At 56.7% G+C, this 20499-nt stretch overlaps 1 protein-coding gene across 1 annotated transcript; it reads right to left on the bottom strand.

The window, feature by feature from the left end:
- Nucleotides 1-1948: 1948 nt before the first annotated feature.
- LOC119098825 (Na(+)/H(+) exchanger beta) lies at nucleotides 1949-19035 on the bottom strand. The gene is made up of 17 exons (XM_037221873.1): nucleotides 18891-19035; nucleotides 18052-18097; nucleotides 17000-17056; nucleotides 15747-15875; nucleotides 15224-15305; nucleotides 11536-11651; nucleotides 8526-8656; nucleotides 7786-7974; nucleotides 5668-5845; nucleotides 5304-5425; nucleotides 4492-4700; nucleotides 4191-4346; nucleotides 3422-3637; nucleotides 2986-3132; nucleotides 2506-2582; nucleotides 2297-2450; nucleotides 1949-1957 (listed from the first exon to the last, which is right to left on the bottom strand). The coding sequence occupies exons 1-17, from the start codon at nucleotides 19024-19026 to the stop codon at nucleotides 1949-1951; spliced, it is 2154 nt and encodes a 717-aa protein (XP_037077768.1). The 5' UTR covers nucleotides 19027-19035.
- Between the last annotated feature and the right edge of the window lie 1464 nt (nucleotides 19036-20499).

Raw genomic sequence — 20499 nt, 5'->3', positions numbered from 1 at the left:
TACACGGAGGTGCAAAGACCTCGAGATCCTGCTATAACAGTAACAACGGCCGGCATCAAAATGCAGAGACTAGCTCGGTGCTGACCGGACATTGACGGCGCCTATCTTCTCTGGCTGCGCACACACGTAAGCGGCCCATTAACATATGTAAGCCACCAGAGCAAGCCGGCTGACTGGCAGCCGGACGTGCCGAAGGCGGCAGTGAGCGCTGCTGCCTGTCACGAGCCTGAACGGCAGGCGGAGCGCACCTTGTGGGCGGTCGTTCCGAAGGCTGGCGGCTGTGTTACCGTTCTGAAGATGCGAGGGCTGCGGGAGAGGCGTGGGGTTACTTGGCATAATTTCCGGCCCCCAATCTACAACCCCGTAGCGTTTCACGAGGAATTTTGTGGAAAAAACCTTGTCATGGATTCGTGAGAACACAAATATTACCGTTGCATGTAATGTTTGTCCCTCACAGTATGAACCCAACTGCAAGATATTTCAGTACCACGAGTCACCGTCATTCTCATCTGCATTATGTAATCGTGGATGTGTGACGTGTCTTATCATGAAAACGGGCATGGTATCCCGTGTCAGGATGAGTCCTCGTTCCTCACCAGGTGCCAGTGGCCACCAACGGAGTGGTGCACCCAGCCCAGATGGCCACAAGTTTCCTCAACGATCTTCATTCAGCCAGAGAATGAAGCGCCTTTCACTCCCCTCCATGTAACAACACTTAACGCTTTGTGTTGAGCACAAATGCCGCGTACAAGCCTTCATGCGATGATACTGAATCACTAAGAGACACGCGCAGACGACACTCCCGCGCACATGACCGTCAAGGTGCACGGCCCCCGCTGCGCCATGTCCCATGACCCACCCCACCCCTCCGCCACCGTTCACCTGGAGTGAGTTGCTGCGGCTGCGCGCCGGCGGCGTCTCCTTCAGCGAGCGGCGGATGCGGTGCGACTGACGGCGCGTGCTCGCCCGCGAGAGCGGCGAATCCTGCGCGGAGCTCTCGCCCTGCTCGGCCAGCCCGGCCAGCATGGTCTGCGCCGTCGGCGGCAGCATCACCATCTGGGACATGCGGCGCGCGTTTCATGCGCCGCCGCCGCAGGTGCGACTCCATCTCTTGGTCCTCCTCGTCGATCAGGTTCGGGTTGTAGCGGAAGTGTAGCTGCGGGCGGGGCAAGAGGAAGGGGGGGGGGGGGGTCAGCGCAGCCCGGCACGGCAACGACATCCAGCAGTGACACTACGCCGTTGCCAATGACACTGCGACGTTAATGACAGCACGCGGCGCCAGCGGTCAGTCAGTGCGAGACACCGCCGTGCCCATGGCGTGGGCTGAGCTGCAGCGTGGAGCACCTCGGAGATAAGCTAATGATTGTTTGGTCTCCACAGAGACAGCAGAAGGTGAGGGAGCCGTCTGGCGCGCGCCTGTCGGTCGTTCGGTGAGTCCCCGTGCGCCTCACACGCCGCTAGACACGCCGCGACAGCCCAGCTGACAAGCTGCCACGTAATTAGCTTTGTAGTTCCAGGCGGATCTTCTCACGACTGGTTAGATTTCGTCCCACTGGTGTAGTCTGTGGTGTCTACCGTCGCCACGGCGACAATGTCGTAATATTCAAGCTTATCACGGAAAGTGGGCTCATGCAGCTTGCTGAGACCGTTTTAAAGTCTACCGAGCTTTTGCATAACGGTAATGTCAAGGCAAAGGGCACTTTTCCTAGAGCAGCGGTAGCGCGTCAGGCTCATGCACTTGACCTGTCAGTTCCTCTAACATCCGCCGCAGCCACTCGGGTATTGGCGAGCCCGATGTTTCCGGTGGTGGGTGGCGTCTCCGGCACGTGCCAGCCGTCCTCACCTTGTTGAAGGGGTTGTCTCGAATGGCGTGTCGCAACAGCTGGGCGTCGCTCTGCGGTGATGTCGGCCGCAGGAAGACAGAGTCGCGCCGCCCGCCACCTCCTCATCATGATCTCTGTGTGGGTGGCGAGGGTGCGGCAGTCAGTGGTGGGCAGCCTGACGGCCTCCAGAAGTCCAGAAGGCCAACAGTCATACCTTGAGTTCAGATTACCGCCACTTTGTGCATCGATCTCATTAGAACAGTCATACCTTGAGTTCAGATTACCACCACTATGTGCATCGTTCTCATTAGAACATTCATACCTTGAGTTCAGATCACCACCACCCTGTGCATCGTTCTCATTAGAACAGTCATACATTGAGTTCAGACTTCGTCGACAGGCATAACTGCGGACGGACGTAACATCAACACACGCACAAACCACCCACACCAAAACACGGCGCGCCACCCCACCCCGTCCCGTCCGTCCGCCACCAAGCCCCCGTACTTCTGGTCTTGCACGGTGGCGCCGAACACGGAGAGCCGTCGCGCCAGGCTGGTCTTGAGCCCGTCGACGATAGAGGTGCGTCGGCCGGTGTGCGCGGCTGGCGGCGCCAGCGCGCCCAGCCTGCCGTCGGAGGGGCAGCGTCGAGGAGCGGCGCCCGTCGTGCGGCAGCAGCGACGGTCGGCGGGCGTCGCTCAGCGACGGGCGCGCCATCGGCAGCTCCGGCGAGGCGGTCGAGATCCGACGCAGCCAGTTCTGCCGGCACCGCGCGCGGCGGAGAGGTCAGCTGAGCGGCATGTATACAGGGGTTGGCTGGGTCACATGCAGAAGTCGGCCAGGTCACACAAACAGGCTTTGAGGCATGAACAGTGCGCATTGGACGAGCACCTCCGGTTAGTCCTCGGGCGGCGGTGGACTCATGACTCGCCAGCTGCTCGTCTGACCGTGGCCCGTGACTCACCAGCTGCTCGTCTGACCGTGACCCGTGACTCGCCATCTCCTCGTCTGACCGTGACCCGTGACTCGCCAGCTGCTCGTCTGACCGTGACCCGTGACTCACCAGCTGCTCGTCTGACCGTGACCCGTGACTCGCCAGCTGCTCGTCTGACCGTGACCCGTGACTCGCCAGCTCCTCGTCTGACCGTGACCCGTGACTCACCAGCTCGTCCTCTGGCAGCGGCAGGTTGGCGGCAGACGACAGCCGGCGGGCGATGTTGACGTTGTGCGAGCTCAACATGGACTTGCGCCTCATCCAGCCTGGCTCGATCTCCAGAGGCAGATCCTCCGGCAAAATAGAGCCCGCTCGCTGAGGGAGGCGGGGATGGGACGCGTCAGGAGAGGTGCTCAGCCGGCAGAACACACGCCGCACAACTGGGGCTGAGGCGCGTTGACGGGAGGTTTAAGTCCCACCTCAACCATTCCTCGACCAATCGCGAGCTTAACGTGGCTTAATTACATCAATAGCTAAGTTTCTCCTCGGATAGAAGAGGTAGGGCTGCATGCCCCAATAAGATTCCTGTTGCACCAGCCCAAAGCCTGCAACAGTACACAGTCCAGGGCGGGGTCGACAGACACCACGTCACACCAATTCTCACGTCTCTGTGGCCAAGCGAGGGGTACGCAGGCAGCGAGGACACTACGGAGTTGGTGTCGTAGTCCTTCTGCGTCTCCAGCACGGCGGCCGGGCCGTACAAGTTGGCGTAGTGTTCGTCCAGCACCAGCTTGTCGTAGAGCCGCGCCAGAGCCGACATTGGTGCCGTGTGCACCAGCCACGGCGTCAGGTAGTTCTCGTCAAACGTTTCCAGCCGCTCCTGCCGCCGATAAATGCCGCGTGAAACGCGTCGGAAATCCGCGACGTGAAATGAGCTTCTCGCGAGGCTTCCCTCGTGGGGCTTGCTTGGCTTTGTACTGCCCGAGTGCGCATCCAGCATCGAACAACACCGTCCCACCACCATAGCTGGCGCGTCAGGTATGTGACGTGTGGCTGAAACTATTTGCGCGGATTGTTTTGATATCGGTTTAGAGCTAGGCAGGCGGAGTTGTACATGAAGCCAAACGGTCCTGTCTTGGTGCTGGCCCGCTAGTCAACGCAGGTTTCAATGAAAGCATGTCAAAATCGGTTTTGTAAAGCAACACAAGTAAGCACAAGTTGGAATTACGCAACAGCGAATTAAATCAAAGCATCAGGAAGTAGATTATAAATCAACATTACGCACAGTGGTTTGGGATTGCAGTCAGTTTCGCGCAAAGATGCTGTCAAACACAATCCCTTCAACAACCACTAAAGCACCGAGTCTGGCCATTCCGATAACGCATCTACTTTCAAATAAATCAAGCTACTCGCGATGCCATTTTGCCTCTCACCTTCAATCGATTCAAGCCTCCAAAGCCGACAATTTCTTCAATGCCCTCGGCAATGTGGTCAAGCGAAGACGTTACAATCTCCTCCGCCAAGGTTTTCTCCTCGTTCTCGTCCAGTTTGATGCGGAATATGTTGACGAGAACTTTGATGGTAGACCCCTGACAGCAGCGGACGCCACAGTTAGCCCGGGTTCCGGCACAACACGCGCAGAGCCGCGGCGGTTCAACGGATCGCTGCGACCAATCAGCGGGACCAGTCCGGAAGCCATATACAACTACGCACACCCCTTCAACCGCACCGCACCTGCACGAACACGGTGAAGAGGACGATGAAGAGCGTGCAGGTGACGAACACCTGGGCCGTCTCCTTGTCTATGACGTCATCGCCCAGCATGACCACCAGCGAGAAGCCGACGGCGCCGCGCAAGCCCCCGTACGCCATGATGAACTGCTCCTTCCGACCGATGCGGTTCATCCGGTTTCGGTTCGCCAGCGCTGTGAGGAGGTACACGCCTGCCGGACGACAGCCAGTGTCACAACACGTTTTGATGATGTCATACAGGTAGCTACAAAGTCTCGCAGGAGCTTCAGGCCTCTTCAGAAACGTTGAGTTAGCCATTCAATGGGAATGTGTGTTCGAAAGTATAAATTAGTTCGTGTAGTTGCAAGCAACAAGACGACCAAAGGGGAGTTGGTGCGTGATGTGTGCTTTAGGATTTCGAGGCGGTGAAGTAACGCACGCACACACATGCAGGTATATATATATATATATATATATATATATATATATATATATATATACATATATCCAAACAGGCCACTGAGATATCGTCTCCCGATCCGACTAAACCGAAGACATGTACGACGGTCAGAGGCACAAAGGCGCGGTGCAAAGAGAGCAAGTGCGGTTCTCAGCGGCCAGCAGAGACATCAGAGACGGCTTGTAAGCAGTGGGAGAGCACCATTATAGCCAGGGCACTCAGCGACACTGCAGCGTTGCGCGGAACTGGAGCGCGGAACTTCCGACGAACCGGAATACACGTCACAAATCCACCGACGAATCGGAAGACGCGGTACAGACCTACCGACGAATTGGAAGACGCGGCACAAACTTACCGATGAATCGGAAGACTAGGCACAGCACCAGGGTCCAGAGGCAGAAGCCCGTGTGCCAGCGGTGGTCGTCACTGATGAGCACCATCCCCAGGAACATGAAGATGATGGTGTCGCTGGTGGAGCTGCCGGCGGAGACGGGGCTCAGACGGTGATGCTGACCGTACAGCTACTCTTTTCGGCCCGTTGGGCACGCCGTGAAACGGCGCCTTTTGTGGCAACGGATATGGATTTCACTTGAGCATCCTCAGTTCAAGCGAAGCAGCTCCTGACTTGCGCTGCTCAGTTTTAAACACGCTTTAATGTTTCTAATACCTACTAAGCAAAAGCATATTGCTAGAATGAGATATAAAAAAGTAGTGTGCACCTAGCCATGCTGACGAAATACTTGATGGTAATGTATGAGTTCTTGGAGATGTTCTTGGTGGCATAGTGTGCTTGAACCACTCCACAGCCGACAGTGGCTATGATGCCGGAGAAGTGGACCAGCTCCGCTGAGAGGTAGGCCAGGTACGACAGTGCCAGCAGAGATAGCGGCTCCACCACTGAAAAACGACAGCACTCAACGACGTAATCCCTTACACTCGACATGGCTGCTGCACGTAATCTGACGGAAAATCATCCTGTATCCTTGGCAACCATGCGGACTTGGTTCTCTGCTGATTGCAGTGATTTCCGTCAACCAGGAGTGGGGAAGGCCGTCAGATGGGTGCAGGGTCCACCCACCTCCCACCACGACCTTTCAGCCACGCGTGACCTGATAAGGGCCCACTGTAGGCATGCTCCGCAGGGAGCCTTCTGTCACGCGTCACGTCCTCCACCCACTGCGTCACGGAGCGACAAAACACTCCTTCAGCGAGTATTGTATGCCAGTAAAGCCCTTGCAGCGGCGCATGCCGCTGTCCACGGCTAGCGACTGGGCAATGGCGTTAAGGTCACGTCCGCTCATACTGTTCGCTCCGCTTCAGTTCACCGTGCGTCGTCCCATTGGTTATCCGCCACACGGTTCGGCCCCCGTGACCGACTCTCACACAGGTGACACCCAGTCTCTGGTGCTCAAGTCTGCTGGCTCAACATCACCAGCAGCCTGGCCCCACAGCTGCGTCACGTGTTCTGCGAGGGCAGACGGAGCTGACGTAGGTGGCTTGAGGTCTGCGTCACAGTTGACGCCACGACTGTCACGACGCTGGCCAGTGACGTCCGTAACCGTATTTGGGCGCCCTCCCCTTCAATGTCGACTGGTCGACAGGTACGACATGACCCCGGTGACCCTGGCTCGCCCTGACAGCAGGAGTGGTTTGACGCCCCTCTGGTGCGATGCCAGTGGCAGGCAAGATGTATTAGCCGTGAAGGCTGCGTTTTTGTTTCTTTGAGCCAAGCGTTTTGCTTCGACAACCTTGCGGACAGCTTGCCTGCCGGAGGAGCATTTTATCATTGAAGCAAAAGTAAACATGTTGTTGGGCCAACCAGCATGAAATCGGATGAGATGCAGAGGACTCGTCTCGCGTGTGTTCCCCAACGGTCACCCTCCGCGTCTAGCAGCCGAAAGCCACTGCACAGGAATGGCCTTCAGCCGGTCATGGGTCTAGGAACCCAAAGTGTGCAGCGGCCGGGTGCGGTCTGCAGGCTGACGTCATCGGCCGGGCTAGTTAGTGCCAGATGCCCGGGACTTAGAGGCCGTGCTGAGCATCGGAGGCGCGACCCGATAGGCGGTGCCACAAATGCCGTGGCCTTTTCACTAGCCTAAGCCCTTCGGAGTGAGCCTGTCCTCTATGAATCTGTCATAGAACCACCGCTGCGCTTTACGATGCGGCATCTCTGTCGCTCACACCGTCACCACACACTCTGGTCACCACACACGTCCGGTGGTCTGTCACCACGCACGTCCGGTCATCCGGTCACCACACACGTCCGGTGGTCTGTCGCCGAAGGTCCGGCGTCCCCGGGCGTACAATGTCACGTGACTTGTCAGCAGGTTCACATCCTCAGAAGGTCATACTTTTTTGGCCGGACACCGGCAGGACGTGACGGTCAAGGCTAACGCAATGTGAATGCATCGCTCAATGTCGTCAGCAGTGTTGTCATCAATGTCGTACTACGCTGAGAGAGTGGAGCGCGCGAGCGTGTCTGTGCGGTTACCTCGTCCGTGGCATGCGCTTGGGTATTATTACAAACGGAATTTTACTGTAATTTGGACGTATGAGGCCGGTTAATGGGACCGGGATAAATCTGCATCGTACCAACTCTTTTCAGGTTGACAGGCCTCGGCGAAGTCTTTGGCGTAGGCCAATAAGTCCTGTCATCAGCTGATCGCGAAGATCATACGAAAAATTGCGCCGTGCCTCGCTAGAATTCAGGGGGGAGGGGAGGCTGCGTGTCAACGAGACGGTCCTCGCGCCAGCGGCCGGGGCCTCTTACGCGTCCCGCTTGTCTGACCCTCCGGCCAGGCACGACATCGGACTGCGTGTGAGGCCGGTCGTCTCACCGGGGAGCTCGGACGTGTGCTTGGTGATGATGGCGGTGAGCACGCCGAAGATGATGCCGATGGTCAGGCCGCCCAGCGACACGCAGAAAAAGGCGGCCACGGCTAGCAGTAGCTGGTCGTAGGTGATGACCTCGCCATCCTGACCGGCGAATGCCACCATCGCGTTGTAGAGCACCACCGTGACGGCGTCTGTGGACAGGCGGTAACAGGGCCGCTGCAGCTTCACGGCACCAGGGCCGCTGCAGCTCCAGCCGCGGGATCGATGCTGTTCTTTGCGCGTGTATTATCAGCATAGCTCCGCTAGCTGGTCTCCTTCACAAAAACTAATTTTGAAATAAGTCGCATCGAGAATCTTTCCTTAACCACCATCGAAGACGAATTTCACGTGTTGTATAAAAGTGTAATCTGGACATCAATTAGAGATATGAAAGAATGCTTGTCATCTATTAGTATGGGGAGCATTACGCTTGCGCGGTGGTCGTCGGCACATGCGATACTCATAATTGTTGAGATTGTGGTGTTCTCGCTCAAAGGAGATGCGATGTATTACTCAAACAGAAAATGACCACATCTGTTCCAGATGGACAACCACAAGCATGGGCTTATGAAAACATTCGACACAAGTCTTTTGTTCCTAGAATAGTATTATGATCTACATTTCCCAGCATCATCCACTTTTCCAATGGCAACACAAGTCATGATGTTATAGTGTCGATATTTCGCCGTCTCCTGCCACTGACCGTTCAGCAGACTCTCCCCGAACACGAGGAAGTAGAGGTCCTTGTTGACGCCGACCTCCTGGAAGATGGCCAGCACGGCCACAGGATCCACCGCCACGATCAGCGACGAGAAGGTCAGCATCTGCACCAAACTGCGGTAGCAAGCCACGGCGTTACTGTTTGCATCCTCATTGCAAAAGACGTAAAACCCAAGACGCGTGAGAGCTAAAGGAATCTGAATGCGTGGAGCAGCTTGTGGGGATACATCGCGTGTTGCCCGGTGCACCCAGCAGGTGGCCAGTCCTCATAAACGAGACAGCTTACTGAATACGTGGGTGGCTTTGGTAGCTTACTGACGTCATTCGAATTGGCAAAGAAGCTCAAAGGGTTGAGCAGTCAGTTGCTGCAGGAGACGAAGCACCTGAACCACGGACCGCGACTGTAAGCAGGCGTAGCGCCTGAGCCACGGACCGCGACTGTAAGCAGGCGTAGCACCTGAACCACGGACCGCGATAGTAAGCAGGCGTAGCACCTGGGCCACGGACCGCGACTGTAAGCAGGCGTAGCACCTGGGCCACGGACCGCGACTGTAAGCAGGCGTAGCACCTGAACCACGGACCGCGAGTGTAAGCAGGCGTAGCACCTGAGCCACGGACCGCGATTGTAAGCAGGCGTGGCACCTGAGCCACGGACCGCGATTGTAAGCAGGCGTAGCACCTGGGCCACGGACCGCGACTGTAAGCAGGCGTAGCACCTGAACCACGGACCGCGACTGTAAGCAGGCGTAGCACCTGAACCACGGACCGCGATTGTAAGCAGGCGTAGCACCTGAGCCACGGACCGCGACTGTAAGCAGGCGTAGCACCTGAACCACGGAGCGCGACTGTAAGCAGGCGTAGCACCTGAACCACGGACCGCGATTGTAAGCAGGCGTAGCACCTGGGCCACGGACCGCGATTGTAAGCAGTCGTTGCACCAGAGCCCCGGACCGCGATTGTAAGCAGGCGTAGCACCAGAGCCACGGACCGCGACTGTAAGCATGCGTAGCACCTGAACCACGGACCGCGACTGTAAGCATGCTCGGCTCACACAACACATCACCGCCATGGGAGTGTTAAGCTTGTTCCATTATCTAGGAGATGTTCACAGGCATTCAGCACAGAATGTCCGAAGGCACTCGAGGCCCACACTCGGCCCGTCGCAGTGGCGCCAGAAACGCTTCCGAAGCAAACGCCGCAGTGGCGCCAGGGACGCCTCTCAGCCAAACGAAATTAGCGGTGTAGCCTGCATATTGATTATGTATTAATGCTGGATAATGCAAGCTCTGGGAATCCGGAGTAATTGAGGCGGCCATTAGAATGTGTAGTCCGTTATCACGGGAGAAGGATAGTTTTAACAGAGCTGTCAAAGACATATAGCAAAGACAAAACAGAAAGCTGTCGCCACTGATTTTTCACGGTGCTGTTAAAGACACATAAAACCATCCAAATTCCTCCAACCCATGCATTTTCTTTCTCTGCATGCATCACCTGTTTTGATGACGCGTTAGATTGCGCAGCCAGCAATTGTAAGCAATTGCCAAAAGCATCTCCCCATATGCTCTGAGCAAAACAACTAAAATTCTAGTGCTCTTTGAAGCCCAATTAGACTAAGCATCTCCTCTGTGCGCTGTCTGGGTTTGGTGCTGACCTGTCTTGGCTCAAACGCCCTTGATGACCAGCGACATGCGAGCCATTCGTCTGACCCCAGCTACAGGAGCTGGTGAAATATTCGATTGTTTGCACGCATGAGCTTGTGTGCCTCTGGGTCCCGGCTTCTTCGCACCGTCATTTTTTTTTTTTTTAAAGCGGCCGATGTATTTGCGTAGATCGGTGCGCTAGGTGCCGCAGCGTAATCCGCTTACGAACCACCCGCCCTGCCAGCCATGTCCCTCCGAACACCTCCGCACGTGGTTCCCAGGGCAGCGGTACGAGCGGCAGGGCTCAGTACAGCCAGTGCCCGGCTGGTGGTGAGGCGGTCGCCGGCTTAAGGCCCCGGCGGCGGCCCGTGGCTTGGCCAGCACGCGGACCCGCCTAATCCCTTGAGCGCTGGCCGCGGCCGCGCGGGCTGGCCGGCCACAGTGGCCCCGCTGCGAGCCGCTGGTGACCGTGACGGCCGGCCGGCCCTCGGCAGGGGGCTAGCGGCGACACGGCAGACAAATGTACCGGCTGGTGAGGGGGCGGTGCGGTACGGGGTGACCTACTGCGGCGCCACGGAATTGGGACGGCGACTGCATTGCCGCAGTGGTGAATACCGCCTCGGTTGGCTGTGGCGCTGAGTGTGTTTTGCGCTGAGCAACGGCGTTGCTTACACTACCTGTATTACCTTCCCCAATGATTTTTTTTTTTGCCACAAACGGCTTCTATCACAAGCATAGTTATTAGCCATTGCTCTATTCCAGAGGGCAAATATCATGTAAACCAAGAATGCATTTTGGCAGGAGAAGTCTGGCGGCGAAAAATAAATGGTGTCGAAGGCTCATAAGGTGGTGTTAGCAGCCACTCGAACACATTTTTACAATCTTATTGTTTCCAGAATCAGAATGTCCCAGTAGTGATAACATTTTCATAATGACCTGGGCAATTTACACACTACAAACGCTACGGATGCGCCGACGTAATGTCTAATAATTTACATGCATAATGCATGCCTGTTTTTTTAAAGAGGCGAACATTCATTTGATACACGTGGCACTGCTGAAGCCCTGAAGAAACAGATTAAACCGCAAGCACTGTAAACAATGGAGGACAGGAATCCGGAACCCAACGGTTTTAGGTCAAAACGTACAAAGCAGGCATGACGGGACATGACGTCAATGCGCTCTTTGATGGAGGCCGAGAATGCGCTAAATGACAGCCAGCAGCCATTACCAAGCCATCATAGGTATCGTGTTGGCGTAGCCACCGGCACCCGGTCAGGACCCGGGGGTTCGGCTCCGCAGACACCTCAGCGTAGTATAGCCTCGGTGGCCCTAGGTGCCGGCGCCACTGACCTGATGTTGGCGATGTCGTAGTTGGCGTAGGCCGGGAACATGCTGGAGCCCATGGCACCCAGCTTGGCCAGGCCGTACAGGAGAGGTCCGATGGTGAACATGTTGAACAGCGTGCCCTGTAACGCGAAAACGATGGTTGAGAAAGCCAAGCATAAGTCAAAAGCGAGCGGAGGACGTTGATAACCTATCCGCGATGCATGACCAGCGCACATGTCACTCGTGCTGGATTGGTCGGTCACAGTTCGCAGGAGCATCTTTCTCAATGGCGGCGCTCATCCGCATTCGACACGGCTGACTCATCGGCCGGTTTGGTGATTGTGAGGAATTACTGCGCCAAAGCGCACGGCGCCAACGCACGAAACCAACGGCCTGACTTGGAAAATAGCTCCGAGAAATCTGAACAAGTTTACGCACACCCTTGCTACAATGTGTGAATTATTCAGCAGGAGGAGCTTTATTGTGCGAAATCTCTTCAGCGGCCTATGGCTATCTGTCAGTGTCATCGTGCCGTGTTTGCCCGCTGACGGGCTGAGCCTGCGTGCCCTGCGGTCCTTTAAATGGACATCGTTACATGACGGGTTGGTGGGTCAGCACACACCCAATGCCGACAGTGCCAGTCGCCGAGGGTTCGTTCAGCGTCTCGAAACTGACGGCGACAGCGCAGCGGGAGGAGTAGACCGACGCCATTTAACTCCACGTGGCTCCTTACAAGAGGTTTCTCAGCAATATTCACATAAATATATCCACTTTGCCACAGTTACACACAAAAACTCAAAACGATGTACCTTGCAAGTGACATCCAAGTTTCAGGCTATATATGATTGAGTTTTCTTCAAAAATTAAGGAGAGAGATAGAAAGAATGTAAAAATGTCCAATGCCTGTCTATCTGCAACCATTGTGCTGTACTGGCCAGCGACCTGTTTGCTCAGAAAAGTATGCCGCCCTAGTGTCAGCTAACAATAGCTCGAGCCTGTAACAAGCCCACGGTGACGGAGGCTCAGACTGTTCTTTAGCGGTCGGGAGGACCGCCGGAAAACCTTCTCCACTCGCGCCAAGGTCGTTGCAATCAGCAAAACGTGACGCTGAATCGGCGCGTCTCTCCCAGCGCCATCTGTTGACAGGCTCACTCACGCAGTGAGGGCGGCACGCGCCAGTCACAACAGTGGCGGCGCCAGGCGCTGACTCTGGGAGGATCAGCAGCACGGGCCCGGTTCGTGGTCCCCGAGCGCGTTACATGAGGTGGGGAAGGATGTGATACGCTGGTGCACGCTGCCAGCGGTGTGCGTCCGTTTGGGTCAAGAAACCATCATCCGCTTCTTGATCGCATTTATCAGCGGTTGGTGTAAATTGACCCGTTATATGAAGACAGAGCGGAGTGAACCAATTTGCCATCACGATTTGTTACGGCGAAGTGCTCGTTGATTGATCTTTTGACATGTTTTCTTACAGGGCAATTCTAAAAAGGGAGCGAGAGGCGCGTCGTTACACCGTTTTTATTGGAGCGCTAGGCGGACATTACCGCGGCCGTAGTGGGTCGCCGCTGCCGGGTCTGACTCCACACGGTGGCCCACACCTGAGTGTGTACGGGTACTCTAGGACCCAACGCCTGGGTGTGTACGGGTACTCTAGGACCCCACGCCGGGGTGTGTGCGCGTCACCGCCACCGAATCTGACTCCACACCGGGCCCCACGCCTGGGTGTGTACGGACAATCTAGGACCCAACGCCGGGGTGTGTACGGGTACTCTAGGACCCCACGCCGGGGTGTGTGCACGTCACCGCCACCGAATCTGACTCCACAACCGGGCCCTACGCCTGGGTGTGTACGGGTACTCTAGGACCCAACGCCGGGGTGTGTACGGATACTCTAGGACCACGCGTTGCGGTGTGTACGGGTACTCTAGGACCCAACGCCGGGGTGTGTACGGGTACTCTAGGACCCAACGCCGGGGTGTGTACGGGTACTCTAGGACGCCACGCTGGGGTATGTACGGGTGCTCTAGGACCCAACGCCGGGGTGTGTACGGATACTCTAGGACCACGCGTTGGGGTGTGTACGGGTACTCTAGGACCCAACGCCGGGGTTGTGTACGGATACTCTAGGACCCAACGCCGGGGTGTGTACGGATACTCTAGGACCAACGCCGGGTGTGTACGGATACTCTAGGACCCAACGCCGGGGTGTGTACGGGTACTCTAGGACTCTACACCTGGGTGTGTACGGGTACTCTAGGACCCTACACCGGGGTGTGTACGGGTACTCTAGGACCCTACACCGGGGTGTGTACGGGTACTCTAGGACCACGCGTTGGAGTGTGTACGGGTACTCTAGGACCCAACGCCGGGGTGTGTACGGATACTCTAGGACCCAACGCCGGGGTGTGTACGGATACTCTAGGACCCAACGCCGGGGTGTGTACGGATACTCTAGGACCCAACGCCGGGGTGTGTATGGGTACTCTAGGACTCTACACCTGGGTGTGTATGGGTACTCTAGGACCCAACGCCGGGGTGTGTACGGATACTCTAGGACCCAACGCCGGGGTGTGTATGGGTACTCTAGGACCCCACGTTGGGGTGTCTACGGGTACTCTAGGACCCCACGTCGGGGTGTGTATGGGTACTCTAGGACCCCACGTCGGGGTGTGTGCGGGTACTCTAGGACCCCACGTCGGGGTGTGTGCGGGTACTCTAGCACCCCACGTCGGGGTGTGTACGGGTACTCTAGAACCCCACGTCGGGGTGTGTACGGGTACTCTAGAACCCCACGTCGGGGTGTGTGCGGGTACTCTAGCACCCTACACCGGGGTGTGTACGGGTACTCTAGAACCCCACGTCGGGATGTGTGCGGGTACTCTAGCACCCTACACCGCGGTGTGTACGGGTACTCTGGTGGACTCGCAGCCGGACTGGCTGTGGAGCCGACGGGTAGTGAGTCCGCGACATGCTCTCAGCAAGGTAAGCAGCTGGGAGGACTCAGCGAGAATTGTTAAATCAGAGAAGGGCAGGACGCGATATGACGGAACAAGAGGAATCAGAAAAGGCTTTCTGATGAACCGTCTGGCGTATACAGCTAATTTGATAGATCCTATGGCATCAGCCACAACATTGGTCATCGCGCGACACTTCCGTGTTATGAATAACATGTTAACTGTATAGCTCTGAAAGCCAATCGGAGAAGGATGCAGCATAACTGTTCTGAAACATTCCACAAGGGCACGTCGTCGTCCACGCCGTCCCCATCGTGTCACGTGACACGCCGTCCCCGTGTGGCTGGTCCTGTCGCCAGCGTCAGACATGTCACGTGACGACCGAAGCGCATGTCTTGTGGCCACCAAAGGCTGTTGGCGGTTACAAAAAAATTTGGGTGTGAAAGGACACCTAATCCTCCGAGGCATAAAACCTAACCGCCTGTGTAACGACTTGCTTCTCGCGGTCACCAACCAGGTGTGCTGAGCCCCAGACAGCAAAGCCATCGCCTGTGCCCCCCCCCCCCCCCCCTCTCACCACCGCAAAGGCAGCTGTGCATTGCGGCGGCTACGGAGGCTGATTATGCAGTTGTGTACAGCCGCTGAGTCCGCCCCGACCCCAGCCCCGGCCCCAGCCCCGGCCCCGGCCCCGGCCCCGGCCCCGACCCCGGCCCACCGCCGCGCAGCGTCCCGCAGCAGGGACGCTAGGCACCACTCACCACCACCGCGTAGAGCAGGATCGTGCCCAGGTTGTCGGCGAACGTGCGGTCGTGCAGCGAGTACGCCGCCTCCAGGATGATGCTGCAATCGTCGACACCGTTACAGGCGGTGCCGACGTGGCGGGAGGGAGGGGTGTGGGCGCATTATCCCGCGACGATACGGAATTGAAGCGCTTTGGGCAGAATGTGTTATTAGGTGAAATGCCGGACCTGATGGTTCCTCTGGTTTCGTGGTCTGCTGTAAGGTATTGTGTTTGTGACAAGCGACGTGACAACGAACAGATTTATCTGTAAAGAATAAACCTCTCTTGCCACAAACTCACGGTGTGTGGGCTGCTAAGAAAACAGCACAAATCATCCCGATAACGATTTCCAGCGGTTCGACGCGACATTTGGCTTCAAGCTAAGCCGCATGCTTTGTCTGCCGTTGCTGGAGGGTGTGCTCTGATCGGCGCGATGGTGCACCGTCACGCCGGAACACGGCGCACCATCGCACCGTCGCACCGTCGCCGTCCATACTCACGGCGGCAGCAGCACCAGGAAGAAGAGGTTCGAGTTGAAGTTGGGCAGGAAGGCGCTGCGCTCTGCCTGGCAAGCACCGATTTTGGCGCCGGACGGCAGCTCGATGTCAGGGAAGTGCTCCTCGTGCACCCTGCCGGCGCCCGGGCCAGACAGGTCAGACTAGAGATGCTGCTTTTCAACCCGCCAAGTTTCAACCCGCCAACCCAACTACGTGCCATTTTCATCCCGGGAACAATTCACAAGGCACACGTCTACATTACTGAACGACACCCTCTCGACATGTGACTGACAGCGGCAGCGCCGATGCCTATAATGCGCCTTGTGCACGTTTTGAAACATCTCACGTTTCACATGTTTTGAGCCGTCTTGCCATGAGCGCGTGTGGAAATAATATCGTGGGCGCTGGTCAACTACCATATCCTTTCTCCGAAAACTCATCTGAAGCTAGGGCTACAAATCTTCTTTCAGCTTATAACAATATTTGGTTGGAAGACGCTTTCCTCCCACTTGGCGCTTTGGTACTTTCATACCCATTCTCAAGCCTCGCCTCATTCTGATCCCTCTAGTTTTGACCTATCGCTTTGACCAGATGGGAATCAAAATTATTTAAATGCATGATAAATGGTCCGATCAGGGTACATCTCGAATCCAATCACTTTTCTTTGCCTCATCAGAACGGCTTCCAGCCAAGACGGTGCACTGCGGGCAGCCTTGCTTCAATATCTGCAAATGTGAAGCATTTCCTTTCATGGTGTGCCAGCGTTGTAGCGCGGCGCGTTTTTACGGGCCGGATCAATGGCTGCGCGAGGTGGGCTTTCTCGGGCCGGATCACTAGCTGTGCGGAGTGGGCTTTCACGGGCTGGATCACTAGCTGCGCGGGGTGGGCTTTCACGGGCTGGATCACTAGCTGCGCGGGGTGGGCTTTCACGGGCTAGATCACTAGCTGCGCGGGGTGGGCTTTCACGGGCTAGATCACTAGCTGCACGGGGTGGGCTTTCACGGGCTGGATCACTAGCTGGGCGGGGCGGACTGGGCTGCGGGCCCCCTATTTGGCGAAAGTTACGTCTCTAGGTTAGACCCGGCCGGCTGGGAAGCGACGAAGCGCGGTGGGCGGAGAGACAAGTAACGCTCGCGCAAAACGGCGGCTCATGGCAAGCCCGGCGCGGTCACACGGACCAGCCACCGATTCTTGATGTACGTAGCAACGCCGTGGCGGCGATAGGAGCAGTGTTAAGCAGTGGTGGTCTGACTCACAGGTGTCTGAAGTGGTACGTCAGCAAGCCCATGGTGATGCCGAGCAGGATCAGAAGACTGCAACAGACGGACACGGAGCCGTGCACTCAGCAGCGGGAGACAGGGGCGCGACGAGGCACGCCAGCTACAGGGCACATGGGCAACTACACAGAAACTACATCTACAGGGTGTTACGGTGAGCTTCCGCTGTCCAAAGTCACGGCGCCAGTTGCTGTACAGTCGCACCGCTTCAGCGAGAGCAGCTCGGGGAACAGTTGCGTCGCCTCGTAACTGTGTCGCAGCCATACTAGGGCGCGGCGGGTGCGGCGCTCACAATGATAACGTCACTCACAGGCGCTAGTTTGCATGCGTGACGTGCGCTGCATTGAAGTGACGCAGGCATGCTGCATGAGTTTCTGGGAAGGCGTGGACAACGTCGACATTGTCACAGAAGTACGCACGAACTTCTTGTACAGAATTCACAGCACGGATATAACATCCTACCACTACCAGAGAGGCATAGGCCCTCAGCTGCGGACCTTTCGCTGGGAAGGGATCAGCGATGGTCGTCAGGCACGGGGCGTGGGTAACCAACGACCGATGCGCGCGCGGAGGTCCGTGCAGCGACACAGGGCGGATAATGCTATTTTACGGCGGGACCGTGGCCATCAAATAGGTTCGAGCGTCCCCTTGATGCTGCGATTGGCCGGCCGTCGGCTTTGCGAACGTGTTTGGCATGACCGATGGTAGAAACGCGCCGGCTAAATTAGCACGGCTCGGCCGCCGAGCCGGGCTAGCTCTGCTATTCATCCTCATTCATGAATGCTGAATCTGCTTGACACATTGAGGTATTGTGTGTGGACCCACAGTCACAGACGGTGCGCGTACTCCCAGTGTCGCACTCATCGTGCAGTGAGCTTGAACCAAGGAAGTGGCGTAACTGTGCAGTGTCAAAATGCAAGCATGAAAATGAACATGCACAATGCCGTCATAGCCGGACAAGCGTGCATGCGGGCTCGATACCTAACAATGCTAACCCTTGCGATAAAGACATGCAAAGCTATCAAACTCACCATGACTCTGGTACGCGTGACGACAGGAAGTGAGCGTGATGGAAAGCTGGAACAGAGCATGCATCAGCGTCTCTACGAAGCATACCTAACGAATCGACCGACGACATCTGGAGAGCATAGGTGGCACTGGGACAACAGGCATTGCTTCCACTTGTAGCTGCGCAGTGCTCGCTATTAGGGGATTTGGTCCGTTGCACAATTATTTGCCTATGTAAGTTGTACAATGCAGCTGTGAGTAGCATTACAAATATATGAGACCAGGTCCATTGGCCTTATTCATCATTGATGAAAAGGTCGTTCGTGCACTGTTTAGGCAAAGGTGTGGCCCAAAATATCAATATATCTATATTTGTTATCCTGTCATCCATCAACAAGCAATAGATCCTAAAGAAATGCTTGATAATCGTTAGTTGCACACCTGAAAAGGTGCGGCATCTCCACCCGACCCTTACGCTGGCTCTGCGACGGTTGTTCGATCTGTTTGCTGCGGCACACGTCTCGAGTTTTTGATTCAACATAGACCTTGGGGGAGCCCACGTCAGGCACCAGCAATGCGACGCGGTATTCGTTAAATGGCTTACGGCCAGACCGCGGAAGACAGCGCTGCGCGACCGGCAGTTCGGCCACTGACCGGTATCGTATACTTACAACGCAATTTTCAGGTATCACAGTTTTTTCCATCTAGAATAAAGAGTGAGAAGACCTTCTGTGTTTTTACCTCCGTGCGCACGCTCCGGCGGTGCACTCCGCCGCCGGCACGTGCGCCGCAATCGCCAGGCCCGCGGGCTCGACGGCGACGCCCCCTCCCGGCGACCGACGCGTGACGTCACGCAGCCCACCTAGCTTGGCGAGGCCGGCGATCATGATGAACATGGTGATGGCGTAGTAGGGCCGCACCTCGTCCCAGCGCCACGACGCCACGTGTATGCCGTGAGTGTGGTCGAGCGGCTCGCGTTCCACGCAGTACTCGTACATGTCGTCGTGCGCCTTGCTCTGCTCTCGATGTAGGCTCCTGGGGCGGAGCGACGCGGACGGGTGAGAGTGGAGCCGGGCGCTCACGGACCCGGATGCCCCCAGCGAGAGCTTGCGAAGATGTCACCGTTATGAAACCGAGCATATGTCCGAGCCACTCCTCCCTCCCTCCCTCCCTCCCTCCCTCCCTCCCTCCCTCCCTTTCTCTGCTTGCCGTGGTCTTTCCAGTCGTTTCAGCCTACGTAGCTGCTGACGGAGGTCCCGTCTTCTGTCCTTATCCTTACGTAAATCCTGGCTATGCTGCTGTCGTGTGACTTGTGAAATGCTCCGTGTGGTGTTAGGGGCTGAGTATTAATGCATAGTTATTCAGCGAGCCCAGACTGTAATCTGCTTATTCCTACCCTGCTTAACTCTCGGAGTACTAGATGACCTCCTTTAGGCATCTTGCAACGAGCGGAGGGGAAAAGGATCCCGCGGCGCCAGAGACATGGGGAATGGCGAATCCACGGTTCACTACACATAGTGCCGGTGTAAGACGGAGGGATGGAGCTGGTGCTCTTTACCCTCTACTGCCTATTCATTATCGCGAATTTGAGAAGGGCAGTTGACTAGACAAGAACTTGAGAGCGGGCGTTCATCAGGCAGGACGATCTGACGATTCCAGCTGCTGACCGACCCGTCAACTGACCCGTCAACGTGACCTGCGCACTCCACCTGTCGACCCGACCCGTCCCACCATCTGACACAAGCCAGCCCTTGACTTGTCAACCAGCTGACCTGTCAACCAGCTGACCTGTCAACCGGCCGGACCCGCCAGCCAGCTGACCTGTCAACCATTTGACCTGTCAGCCGGCCTGGCCTGTCAACCAGCTGACCCGTCAACCAGCTCACCTGTCAGCCAGTTGACATGCCAGCCAACTGACCTGTCAGCCAGCTGACCTGTCAGCTAGCTGATCTGTCGACCGGCCTTGCCTGTCAATACCGCCTGTCCCCATGACCTGTCGCCCGGCAGGGGTGCGGCCGCCTGGCTCACCCATGTGTGTGGTCCTCCGTTATGGTGAGGCCCGTGCCGTTGAGATCCACGTCCGGCTCCAGGCCGTGACCCGACCCATGGTAGGTCACGTGGTCCGGCGGCGTCTCTGTCGGCAAATCAGCACATCAGTTACAGCGCACTGTACAGATGGTCGTCACCGAGCCGTGTACGGTCTCTGGCCAGGTCACGGAGCCGTGTACGGCCTCTAACCAGGTGGCGGAGCCGTGCACGGTTTCTGGCACGGTCAGAGGGACGGGTGTCTCACCTGGCCGGCGCATTGACACAGCAGATAGATAGGCCGTTTTGGAGTTCATACATTCGGTTCCAGCGAAGCTTTTCGCATCGCTGAATCTACTACTGAGAGCGCGAGCAAAAGCCTTGGTCAGTGCATTACATTTGATCAATACAAGGCTTTACGATCGGCTTGAGGGAAGTCTGACCAC

This window comes from Pollicipes pollicipes, unplaced genomic scaffold (assembly GCF_011947565.3).
Source record: "Pollicipes pollicipes isolate AB1234 unplaced genomic scaffold, Ppol_2.1 Scaffold_4740;HRSCAF=5597_pilon_pilon_pilon, whole genome shotgun sequence".
NCBI classification, from domain to species: domain Eukaryota; kingdom Metazoa; phylum Arthropoda; class Thecostraca; order Pollicipedomorpha; family Pollicipedidae; genus Pollicipes; species Pollicipes pollicipes.
This window is presented reverse-complemented; position numbering and strand designations above follow the sequence as displayed.